The sequence below is a fragment of the Epinephelus moara genome, chromosome 8 (genome assembly GCF_006386435.1).
Source record: "Epinephelus moara isolate mb chromosome 8, YSFRI_EMoa_1.0, whole genome shotgun sequence".
NCBI classification, from domain to species: Eukaryota; Metazoa; Chordata; class Actinopteri; order Perciformes; family Serranidae; genus Epinephelus; species Epinephelus moara.
The window spans coordinates 36171667-36184715 of record NC_065513.1 but is presented as its reverse complement, the minus strand read 5'-3'; the positions used below and the strand labels follow the sequence as shown (position 1 = coordinate 36184715).

Below are 13049 nucleotides of genomic sequence, written 5' to 3'. Positions count from 1 at the left end.
TATGTCGTAGAGACATGAAACTTTGCACAGAGATGCCTCTCCTCATGAGGAACACATTTGCCTCAAGAACCCTTAACTTCCGGTTATATCGATTTTCTGCCATTTTGAATTTTTTGAAAAACACTTCAAATCGATCTCTTCCTAGGAAGTTTGAGCGATCTGCATGAAACTCGGTGAACATAATCTAGGAATCAATATCTAAAGTTCCCTCTTGGCAAAAGTTGGAAAACTACTAAAACTGCGTGGCTCATCACATAAAGGTGTATAACATCTCAAGGGTTTCACCCATCACCATGCAACTTTGTAGGCATATGACCACACATAATCTGAGGGGACCCCTCCATTATTGACCCCATCAAACAAAATGGGGGTGCTAGAGAGCTAATTTCTTATCTAGGCCTAACCGCCATATGGATTTTTACTAAACTTGGAAATTTAACTCTAATTGGCAACTGGGTGGCGCTATAACAACAGAAAAATGCTTAAAAATGGCTAAAATGCGACCGATCGCTGTGGCTCCCCCTGTGGCCAAATGTTGTTGTTTGTTTTCTAATTTTTGGTATGACTAAGTCATGGTATGGTATGCTGTACTCAATGGGTATGGACTAGTATTGGTATATTACCAAACCCTAGCGAGCGGTGTGATTCACATCCAGCTGTTGGTTCCACTGATCAACAGTTAGTGGCAGTGAAGAAGCAACAAACAGTGATGCTCTCAACAAGTTTGTAAGGGCTCATGGACACATACAATGTGTTTTGGTTAGCAGCAATAAATGTAATTGAAACTTTTGTTTGTTTCGAACAAAACTTCGGATGACACCTGACGGAGAAAGTTTATAGACAAAGATATAGATAGATATGATGGCGCTGGCCCCGCGGTTTGGTTGATTAATCATTTCTGGATAAAGCAGCAGAAAAATATGCTGCCATAACAGTTTGAAATCAAATTTAAACCTTGGCCACATACCCCCTGAGTAAATAGACACAAATGTAATGATAACAGTCTCGCAGATTAAAATGTTAAGTATGTATTTATGTCTGTTTCCGTGTGCAGGGAGGATAAAGAGATCAGACATAGTAATGAAACCAAATAAGCAGGAAACTACTGAAACAAGGCCTGCAGTGGAGCTTACTCAAACTCCTTGGCTTGTGTCCAAACTTTAGATTTGACAGTTCTTGCGTGGGCGTGATGGGCACTGTGGGATATGAGGCTGAGGGGACAATAAGGAAGATGAATTAGCCACTAGCAGAGGCCGTCCTCCCCTACCAACCTGGCTGCTCGTGGCTCTTTACCCACAGTCATCAATCTTTGTCAGCCAACATCCAGGAAGTCATTATGCAAGCTGGGATGCCACGGGGGCCATCGGGGAATCAACTTCGCCTTGGTTTCGGTCGCCTCTGTTTTTAACCGTCCCCAATTCACTTAACGCACTTTGTAGCAGTCAGAAGTTCATTTCTTCTCTGTGATTATTTAGGGAAGGGGTCTTTTAAAGGCTGCTAGCAAGCCCCCGTAGGGCTGGGTTTAATGTGGGCACTGGGTAGCAGGTGGAAAGAGCCGCTGCCAGTTTCCCTTGCAGTGTGGGGAAATTGCCTGTACTGCTGTGAAACTGCGGAGCTCTGGACAGCAGCCATGTTTGGGCTGGAGGCATGCTGTTTTAAGCTTTTAATACCGCACTGCTCTTGACTAGATAGAAGAGTGCCCTGAAGCTGTTGAGCTCTTTCTGCTTTTTGGACAGTTAGTGAGTGGATCAAAGAAAGAATACATGTTGTCTCAATTTAGTTTTTTTTTGTCATTAAGGTAAAACTAAGTTAAGATTGCAAAGGTCCCTTAGGTTTTGTTGTTCGTCTTAAGCAACTGTCTAAATAGCAAAATATTAAGTGGGCACATTAACAGTCACTGCTATTATAGAAGATTGATTGAAGCATGTACTGTGTAAAGACGCCTCCTCTGCTGCTGTAGTTTCTAATGTTGTGCATTTGTCCAGGGTAAGTTCTACCTGCTGATCGAGGAGCTGAGCCAGCTGTTTCGGGCCCTGGTGCCCATCCAGCTGTGGTACAAGTACATCATGGGGGAGGACCCATCCAACAGTTACTTCCTGGGAGCAACACTCATCATCATCTACAGCCTTTGCAAGGTAATCAGTGCCCGGTGGTAAAGATTAATATTCTTTTTGTACTTTATTTTTAGATTTTGGATGGCACTTTTATCCAAAGTTATGATTAGTGCAAATATAGAACGCAAAACATTTTGATCCATGCGTCGGAATTAAAGGTCCAGTGTGTAGAATTTATGGGACATATTAGCAGAGATGGAATATAGTATAACGTTTTCTTTCGTGTATCATCAGCTGAAAATGGGAATCATCATGTTTTTGTTACTTTAGAATGAGACCTTTATCTACATAGGGAGTGGGTCCTCGTCCTTGGAGTCTGCCATGTTGTACTGCCATGTTTCTACGATAGCCCAAAACAGACAAACCAAACACTGATTTTGTTACAAAGTTGTGTAATTGCCTAGAGTTGGTTCGTGTTCTTACAGCAGCATTTACAAGCGGACCAGATCAAATGCCTTGTGTGAGAAAGCTGCTCTTGATAGGTCAGAATTTCCATGTGGNGTGTCATGTGACTGCAGTTGGTTCACATCCAGGTCGGAACACGTTCTCACCACAAACGAACCGCACTTAGGGGGCAAACGAACTTGAGTTTGATTGAACCAAACCAAACAGGGCAGGTGTGAAAGCCTGATTGTTTTTGAGAGGAAGAGACCTCTGCAGATAATTTGGGTCCTGGATAAAACCTCCTGAACATCTGGATCGTATGTCATCAGAGAAAAAAGGCAAGCACATATTAGCATGTGGTGGGCTAGTGGCCTATCTGCGCCGAGCAAAACACCATTGGAAAAACACTGATTTATAATGTGAAACTGCTTTATTCACTGATTTCACTGTTTTAAATCACCTGGTCCATTTGTTGTGGAGAGTAAGAGACCTTTGTGAATAATCCGGCTCACAGTAAAAACCTCCTGAGCAACAAACACTGTAGAAATCCTAACCTGGAGTTCAGGCTTGACACACATGAGAAGTTTTAGCTGGTTGCAATCTGCAGTCCTCACTGCTAGATGTGCCACTAAATCATACACTGCTCCTTTAATTAACAGTATATACAAGGGTAATGATGACAATGTCAGCAGCTCACTGGAGGCTTCTGAAGTTTGTGGTGCTGTGCAGAGGTTATTCAGATCAAAACAATGTCTTATTTTGGGAGTATGAGTGTTTAAACAAGTCTGATAGCAATACTATTTATGACACAGTAATGATTTAGGCAACAAGATATCTTGTGTGCATAGTTCACATTCCGGCTCCAGGGTGGAGTTGCAGGATTTTCTTATGAGATAATGTATAGACTCATCCAAAAGCAATCCCTCTCAATCATCACTTACAGTATGACCCACTAGAAGGGCGATGTGGTGTATATCTGTTATCTGCAGAGACCTTGCCGTCTGCCTGTATTTTAGTAATTTCTTATTTTGCTGTGGTTGAGATGTTCTTAGACACAGCATGAAGGTGAGGTCGGGACTTTATAAAAAGGTAGCAACCAGACAGTAGGAGGCTACAAAAATTGCAGACACAGCGCAGAAAAAGAAAAAGTATAGTGAGACGCAACGACAAGCAGACAAAGCTCATTGCAAAACAAGAGTAAGGGCCTGTCCCAATACCCACACTTCCCCTAGAACTACCCACTTGCACTTGGTTGTGCGCGTTCACATTTAGGCTAGTGGTGTCCCAAAACAGAATTGAGGTAGTGGAAGTGGTTTCCAACACTTAAAACCTGCCCTAGATTCCAAGGGAGCCCCGACCCACACTTTCAACGAAGTGGAAGATGAAATTTCCCAGAACACCTTGGGAAGTCAGCAACTTTGGCAAGTTTTGGAAAACAATTTATTACTGTACGATTGGAATGTAGGCTATACAAACAACAGATGGTTGGACTAGCGTAAACTCATCAGCAACTCGGTTGAACACAGCGTCGAAATATTTAAACAAATCGACTTACCCGAACAAAATCGATCAGAACTAGAAGACGTCATGGGCGCCTCCTGTTTTCAGCATTTCCTCTCCGTTGATTCATCAGACGGAGAAGAATAAACATAGCACACGCCACAACACAAGCGCTGCAGCTGGCATTTTCAAACCCGAATGACTACCGGTATCTTGCGTCGCTACTACACGTGACGTATGCCTGCACGTTGGTCACGCCGATTTGCATGAAGTGGTGTCTCATTTCTTAGGGAAAGATCTCTACCCTAATATTTCTCCCTTCCCTCATCAAGGGTTATCTTGCAAACGAGGGCACTCAATACCAAGTAGAAAATTTAAGAGGTAGAAATGAGATTGGCCGTCTGGGGTTGGCTTTCACCTTCGCTGGCAAGTACTGAAGAAGAGGATGAGAATGAAAAGCGATGAAGAGATGGCTTGTTTTCTGTTAGATGGGTAGGAGACAGCGGTTAGTTTAGTAAGCTATCTGCTTCTCCATTACAACAACTGTAAAGTTGCTGGGGTGGTATTTTGCAGTGTACATATAAGCAGTGTAGGGAGGAGGGGTCAAGTTTGAATGTTGTGTTCACAAACAGAAGTTGACAGTTGTTGCAATGTATACCATTAATGGGGTATTTAAAAGGAATAGGGTTCATCCTGTTGGGAGGAGGAATGTATGCAGAAAATATCAAAGCAGTTACTGTAAAATTTCCTGGGCTATTATTTGCTTAAATCACTGAAATCAACAGGCTTATATTTGGGACAGAGCTCCGACAGACAGCGCATCACAATGTTTATAAATGAGACCCTAGGCAATATGTCAGATTTGTCTTTAGGACTGCAGTGTCAGCTAGTGAATTTGTCAGTCTATAACTGAGGGTCATTTATCTGTTGGGGATCAGGAGTATCCACAAAGCCAATGTGAATTCAGCCTTTAAATTTCCTGATAATTATTGTTCGGCAGGAAATTCAGACACGAGAGGAAGGCTAAAACGTAGTTCTCCAAAATCATTACGAATTATCATTAATGTTATTCTTCTCTTTGCTGGGAAATAAATTTGTGCCTCATCTTTCAGCTTAGTAGGTTGCAGGACGTTCGATGGGCAGCGATAGTTTTAGAGAAACAATAAATGTTTGAAATTTCGAAATCACCTCAGCTCTGGGATCCATGAAAGGAAAAGAGTGAAGGTGACTGAAACCCCACAGTTAGTGGTCACAGAGAGGTCATTTACTGAGCAGTTGCATAAAGCAAGTTAAAAGAGTTATTGAGAAAAAGATTTTGAGAGCCACACGTCAGATTAGAATCACTACATCGTATGGGTAGCTGAAATAGTGAAAGGTAGCCGTTGGATGATGCAGTGATTAATTTTCTACACAGTGAGGTAATCACTGTCCTCTGTAGTGTGTGTTGACAATTATAGTCCAGATGTCTTTTAATACACCGGTGAATCAGCGGATGTAGCTGTTGATGATGGGTTTGTTCAGCTGAACTGGGTGGACGGTTTCCTGGATCTGTGCGGTGAGGTGGAGCACTCAGGTGTTTTCCAAGATAACGTCATATTAGCGGTGTGTCAACATAAGACCATGCTGATGTGCATGATGTGCATCAGTGGTTGACTCAGTGTTGTCATGCTGTTTGTGTCACATGGAAAAACAGTAACACAGTTTAGAGCCAAGTAAAGATCTTTGTGAGACACTGATAACTTGCTGTTTAGGAGTTTACGTAAACATTTGCTGGATAGAAATCTGCTTAGCGTTGTTTTTAGCAACACTCACAGCTCGGCTCTGGGGATGTCCAGTATCAGTCGGTTGGTTTGTCTGCCAGCGGTGTGAAGTGGTCCACCACTTTGGTCCAGACTGAAATATCTTAAAGGGACAGTTCACCCTCAAAATAAAAAGTTTTCAGCCGTAGAAATGTCTGCCCTTCTCCTGAATATAATAGAACTAGATGGCACTCAGCAGGTGGTGCTTAAAGCGCCAAAAAATACATTTGACATACTCAACAACGTCGCTTTCCAGAAATCATGACCTGGCTACTCAGAATAATCCACAGACCTTGTTGTGAGCAGTTTCATGTAGGAAGTAGCATGAGCCTCTCGTCCAAGAATAGATGCACGCTTCCACTTTTTGGAAAGAGACATTGCTGTTGAGTTTTTCAAATGTATTTTTTTGTTGGTGCTTTGAGCCGAGTGCCATCTAGTACTGTTATATTCAGGAGAAGGCAGACATGTCTACGGCTGATATCTCCAACACTTGGCAACTCACACCAAAACAATCTTGCAGATTTTAGAGGGCCCTTGACTTTTCATCCAGCAACATCTTGAGGTTGACGTGTGGTTTTGAGCAACATGTCTCAACAACCACTGGATGGATTTGGTGACACTTGATTCCTTAATGTTTTATCTAGCCACATCGTCAGGTCCAAAGTGTCCAATACTTACTTACCTGCAAACATTTTGCAAAGAGTAAAAGAAAATCTGAAAAACATTTTGAGGTGTAAATCAGAAGTTTCATCATGTTACGATATTATATTTATTCTTTGGACAATATGCGATATTTGCCGATATCACAAATGCTGCGACGATATGATTTGGTTCGATTCAGGGGCCTGTGATCGATATGAGATGATATCAGTTTATATCCTCATTGTCTTTTTCCCAGCTGCCATTGTCTGCCTGGTGCTAGGTCACTAGCACTGTTTGAATGTTCAGAAAGGAGGTACGCCTGGACGAAAAATGGTAACACAGACGTGCCATGGGGAATTCAAACAAAAGGCGTATCTTAAAGATAATGATATATAATCGATGACTTCACTTTACATCAATGATATTGGATCGTTGATTATTGAATTGAGATATTGATCTAAATTTATGTATCGTTACAACCCTGAAAAAATAGGAAAGGCTTGTGGGCAGCTGTGACTGTTTTTCTCATATAAAACTGTGCTTTCTCTTTCCTGTTCTGCAGTCCTTTGACATCTGTGGACGTGTGTCTGCCATACGCAAGGCCTTCGTCATGCTCTGCAGCTCTCAGGTCTGATTTATCAGAGTTCAGACAAAGTTCACTCTGTGTATATCAGCAAACACACACACACACACAAATATGCTCATCTTATCGTTGTTGCATTGAGATTTCGGAATGAATTCAGTAGAGTTTAATCTTTTAACTGTCACTCTTTCTGTGCCTCACCCAGAGTTACGGCGTGAGGGCAGGCAGTCAGCAGTGCAGCGAGGCTGGCGACGTCTGCGCTATCTGTCAGGCTGATTTCAGAGACCCCATAGCTCTTCTCTGTCAGGTACGGACTCAGAGGCTGCTTGACCTTGGAGCACAGTCAGCATCACTGATGGGTGTGGTCAGAGGTGTGCTGTGTCGCACCTGAAACCACACCTAACAGTGATGTCACGGTATACTGACACCCTGAAGTACATTTAATGTCACTGCAGCAAGGTGAGAAGTGAATTATAGTATTTTCAGCTGGTGAGCAACAAGGGTTTCTTTTGTATACTGTTAATATTTCAATATATATAATATAAGTCATCCTTTAAGGGAGGTCAGAGGTCAGCATCAGCTACTGAATGGCTCTCTTAGACACAACACACTCCTGCAAAGTGGATCTCTAGTTAGTAATAATCTGTCAATACCAGACAAGACTGAAAAAAGCCATTTAAACCACATATTTTACAGAGATACATCTGCTGTCTATTTTCTGTGTACCCCTCTGTCGTGAAAATAAAATACGTGGGTGCACCTTATGTCCCTCTGCAGCACGTGTTCTGCGAGGAGTGCCTGTGCTTGTGGTTCGACCGGGAGAGAACATGTCCGCTGTGTCGCTCCACTGTCATCGAGACCCTGCGATGCTGGAAGGACGGCACCACCTCGGCTCACTTCCAGATCTACTGAGCGCCGACGACGTGTGATTGTGCTGTAATGCGAGTTAGACAATGGTGTGTCATTTGTCGCTGTTTATCTTAGTGCGGTCACTCTTTAAATCAGGGTCAGCATTTCAGACATTCACAGTATTTTCAGTGCGTACAAGTAGAGCTGGTGACAGAGGCCACATGCACAAATTATCAACATGGTATCACTTAAGAAATATAAAGCTATTATCAGTTTTACAATTGGACTATTGTTATATTGTTATTGTACCTGTCAGATCTTTGTGTACACGTAGAATTACCCACTTTTGTTAACTGTGAATATTTTATTTTACGCTAAACACATGATAAAAGAATGTTACTTTGATTTAGTGTGGTGATAATGTAAATAGTCACAGCTTTCACAACAAATTTTTTTTGCATACGTCATGATTTTGTCACATCTGTATTACTTTTTTAATTCTACAATTTGTATTTAACAATTTTCATGTGTTACTTAGTGTTAAATTTTGCAATATTTATTTTGAAAATGGGTTACTCGCCCTCTGAACACAACAAAATGTCTGAGAATGATCATAAGTAGAAATTTGTAGGTCTGTAGGTGGAAAAAGTTCATGGTTAGCAAACAGTTGTTTCGATATTGAGTAATGAACGTAAAGTGGTGTGTGCCAGCAAGGCACTGTAATCATTACATGTCATGGTTGTGTATCAAATGTGGTGCAGACATTGAAATCAGTAGGATTTGTCATGACATTCATTTCCATACTTGCGTTTTCATCGACAGTGGGAGCTTGTTTTTAGTAATCGTCCATGTTGCAATCGTCATTTCATTGTTATTTCATAGGAATACTGTTAATATGAATCACTTCCTTTAGAGTAGTCATTTCTTTGGTTGCATAATAGACACCACCATGACTTAAATGCAGAACACACTGCAGTGTGTGAAAGTTTCCCGTTTTAAATTAAAGCACTTTAAGCTCACTTTGTGGAGCGTGTCTCTCTCGTCTGATTGCAAAGACACCTGCATCGGATTTATTTCAGAAAGATTTTTATTACTTTGCTAAAAATCCATATGAAATATTTAATCAGTATAAATAGCACACACTTTTTATAAAAGACAATTCCAGTGCTCACGTTACACTTGATATATCAGAGAAAGCTTATTTTCCAGAAATCACAGACAGCATTAACAGCATAGCTCCCTATGCACAGGTCCTGTATCTTGTTTATGACAAAAAGCCACTTAACACTGCCCCCAACAGATAATGCTAAAGCACAGGAGAATGTGTAAACATCGTCTAAACACTGTAGAAAACATCTATAAAACATCCATCCTCTCAGTATGTACACGTTTACACTTACAGTATAGCTTATGTAAAAAGGTACAGTGCATTATGAAGCTCATAAACAGGTCTATTTCAGTGCATTCTCCAGGACTGCTGCACTAATTGTAGCCTTATACAAACATTTAAAGGTCTATAGTCGGTCTAACCCCCTTTGTCACTGATGCATTCACATCGTGGGAGGTGAAGATTCAAAGGAGTCCTATTAGTAAGCTTTTCCCTCCACTCTACCAGGGGAGGATTACATCACCGTTTTGTAACTGGGATGACAGAATCGGAGAGTCACGCAGGGGCAGGACGTGCAACTGCAGGGCTGCCGGGATTCAGTGTTTCAGTCTCGGTGTAACTCGCAGTGCATCCACAACCGGGGCCTGAGGAAGTCTTTATGACACATGGAGCTTAGTCAGTCTCAAAGTTCCAACCCTGAAACACGCAATTAAAGCCGCTTCCTCCTCCCCTTCTGTCGGTCTTTTTACTCGCTGCACACCTTCCATCCATCCTGGACCGCATCCTGCATCCCTTGCTTTTAGTGCAAAATGATGTGAGGCCGTTCCTCATGCATGGTCCCAAAGGCACCATCTATGTAGGATAGTAATAATGCATGCACTTGATCAGCAAGAAAACATCCATAACATAGATATTTTTCGAATTAACGGTGTAAACAATGCTTCTTATTCCTCCTGTGATTTTCTTTTCCCAACAAACCTGGCAACATTAAGTGTCCAAAAGTAGATGCAAATTTAGGATATTTGAAGATATAAAGCAAACTAAAGACACATCAAATGAATGACTGATTAAAAAAACAAGTTTGCCAATTTTAAACAGTATTATTTGCACTAAACATTATTTAAATGTGATTTTTTTTGCCACTTAAAATTTAGTTTTATGTGCATAATAGTTTTGTTTGTTGTAAATTTAACATAATGTAAAAAGTGCTAAATAGCCATGTGTTTGTGTGAGAATAAATCTATCCACTATGACTGATAAATGTAAAATTAAAGCAATTAAAGTCACTTATTTTATACAAAAACAGGCGGTTATATAACGTAATTCATAATTAATTTAAAGCCCATGTGTGGTTCACCTGTGTGTAAACTAAGTAACATTTTACAACCCTTCTCTGATATTTTTACCCTGATAATTATAAAGTTTTTCAGTGTTGTGGTGTAGAAACATTTCCAAACTTGTAAGACGACATATGTTGTGTATTTGAGGAAATAATATATTATTTACATACTTTAAAAAGGCACTACTTTATGTTAATTGACACCCGTTAAATAAGTTAAGTAACACACCCGCGGACTGATACCTGTGTGATTGAACTTGCAATTGAACAATAAAGTAACTGTATGTCGTGGTTCAGCTCGCCATTTTATCGCTGTTAATGTAAGTAAAGAACAAAACTATGTAAAGTAGTTTTTGTTTTACATATTTACACTTCTTAAAATGTTATCCGATAATCTGAAAGAGCAAGAAACTGGAAGAAGTAGAAGTTTTTTTTTAAACCAAGCTACCTCTACACATTAGCAATTTACTTTAACACATTTGTATTAAATTAACTTCAGCCTAATTATTGTTAACACAACACTTTTTGCGTTTTTAAGGTTTTTATTTAACAAACAAAACAGTGTTTTGTTCATACCCGAGCTATTTTCCCTCCTAACAGTCGCAGGTCATAGCTTACTGACATTAAACACAACGCAGGTGACGTGACTCTGTTTACGCACCTGTTGCTGGTGTTGCCGCCTCGCGCCCTACAGGTGTCGCCTCGCGACGGCCAGCACGAGCACGGTCAAATGTATTGCAGTGCACAGGAAGCTCTTCAGGTGGCCTCGCCCGGTGACCACCACCTCCGCCGCCGCCGCCGCTGTCCCCCTGCCCCCGCAGCCTAAGCCGCCGTCCCTCTCCCCGGCCGTCCAGCTCTTCTCCAGCTGGTCCCCGATCCTCCGCAGGCGGGACGCGAGCAGCTGAGCCACCGAGCACGGCGAGGGTCGGCGGACACCGCAGGTGGAGTCACCGGGCAGGAGCAGAGGCTGGTCTATCGGCAGCCAGCACATCTTTCTCTCACAGAACAGCCCGTCTTTCTTCTCTGTGTTTAAATCTTGAGGATATATGACCCTCCTTCCCTCCTCTCATCAAACCTTAACTGTGTTTGCATTCCCCCCTTTCTCTCCCTTTCTCTCCCTTTCTCTCCCTCTCTCTCTACTGTATTATTCATTACAGTGTCACATGGTGTGGGGTTTACATCATCTTTTCCCAAAAGAGAGATGCAATGGTTAACTCTTGAATCTCTCCTGTCTGTTTTGATCAGAGGAGCCTTTTGTTGTGGGGTGTTCTGGGACATTGTGTTCTCCTTTGTTATTTTACACCTGTACAATAAATTATCCTCAAATATATTCCACTCTGTTGGCATTGGAAATAAAATACTTGCATTTATATTTCGAACAATTGCCTGTTGTGGCCACATAAACAAAATATCACCCTTGAGAAATGCGCGTCTACAATAAAACTGCGGAATTAAAAGCTGGCGGAACTTTAGTGCGGCAGCGCCTTGTTGCTCCTCGGACTGTTTATGCAGAAGGACGTGCTTGTTTTGCGTCGATGCCGAAAATATGAATTTACTTACCCGGTTTGTTTAGCTGACAAACTTATACTAAACCGCTTTCTAACACAGTTAAGTTTCATTTTTATTAACAATGATTGAAAAACATGGCCAACGACGAACTTGCTGCGTTCAGGGAGCGCTGGAAACGAGAGTTAAAGACCAATAAAGACCAGCTTGTGTGTGCTCCTTCGCTTCCCTGTGATGTCCCAGGTCAGTCAGGCCACAAAGACTTGAAAAACAGGTATTTTGAAGACCTTAATAATCTCAACGAGACTCACAGCCCTTCAAAACCAGAGGAAAGTTGTTGCACTGAGGATGAAGAGGGTGATACTGGTGGAGGAAAAGCTGCAGCAGAGACAGAGGACCAGCCTGAGTATGTGTCCATTGCATGCAGTCTGTTGGACGGGAGGACCAGTCCCCTGCTGGACAGGATCCAGGAGGAGAGAACCAGGAGAAAGAGGCAGTATCATAACATGACTGATGTCTGCAGAGCATCCCTGCAGCAGCAGCAGCAGCAGCCTCAGAGGAAGATCAAGAAAGACGAGGAGCTGTTGGATCAACTCATTCAGGATCTGGTATGAGGATGATGATGAGGAGGGGAGGTTGCTCAGAATAAGCTCAGTATATAATGTGTGTTGTACTTATTTCTTTTGCAGAATGAAGTCAATGACATTCCCTTCTTTGATGTGGAGTTGCCGTACGAGTTAGCCCTGAAGATATTCCAGTATCTGAACTGTACTGAGCTGGGCCGCTGTGCACAGGTAAGCTGCTGTGATGAAGCTCATCTGTGCAAAAGTTTGTACTATAAAGTGGAAGAAAAAAATAGCTGCAACAGAAAGGAATGAGCCTCGAACCAATTCCACAGGCATATACATTCACCAGCCACTTTATTAGGTACACCTTGCAAGTACCAGGTTGGACCCCTTTGCCTTCAGAGCTGCCTTAATTCTTGGTGGCATAGATTCAACAAGGTGCTGGAAACATTCCTCAGAGATTTTGTTCCATATTGACATGATGACATCACACAGTTGCATCCGTGATGAGAATCTCCCGTTCCACCACATCCCAAAGGTGCTCTACTGGACTGAGATCTGGTGACTGTGGAGGCCATTGGAGTACAGTGAACTCACTGTCATGTTCAAGAAACCAGTTTGAGATGATTTGAGCTTTGTGACATGGTGCGTTATCCTGC

The 13049-nt window shown here is 41.9% G+C and overlaps 2 protein-coding genes across 2 annotated transcripts in view; both read left to right on the top strand.

Annotated features, from left to right (window-relative positions):
• rnft2 (ring finger protein, transmembrane 2) overlaps positions 1-8867 on the top strand; it is a 20063-nt gene extending 11196 nt beyond the window's left edge. The window contains exons 7-10 of the mRNA XM_050050648.1: positions 1986-2135; positions 7002-7067; positions 7228-7329; positions 7800-8867. Of these exons, the coding sequence (XP_049906605.1) occupies positions 1986-2135; positions 7002-7067; positions 7228-7329; positions 7800-7934 (453 nt within the window). The 3' untranslated portion in view covers positions 7935-8867. The remainder of the gene's footprint in view (positions 1-1985; positions 2136-7001; positions 7068-7227; positions 7330-7799) is intronic.
• Positions 8868-11821: 2954 nt separating this feature from the next.
• The window catches only part of fbxw8 (F-box and WD repeat domain containing 8), a 32644-nt gene continuing 31416 nt past the window's right edge, over positions 11822-13049 (top strand). Inside the window, exons 1-2 of the mRNA XM_050050642.1 lie at positions 11822-12432; positions 12514-12618. Of these exons, the coding sequence (XP_049906599.1) occupies positions 11962-12432; positions 12514-12618 (576 nt within the window). The 5' untranslated portion in view covers positions 11822-11961. The remainder of the gene's footprint in view (positions 12433-12513; positions 12619-13049) is intronic.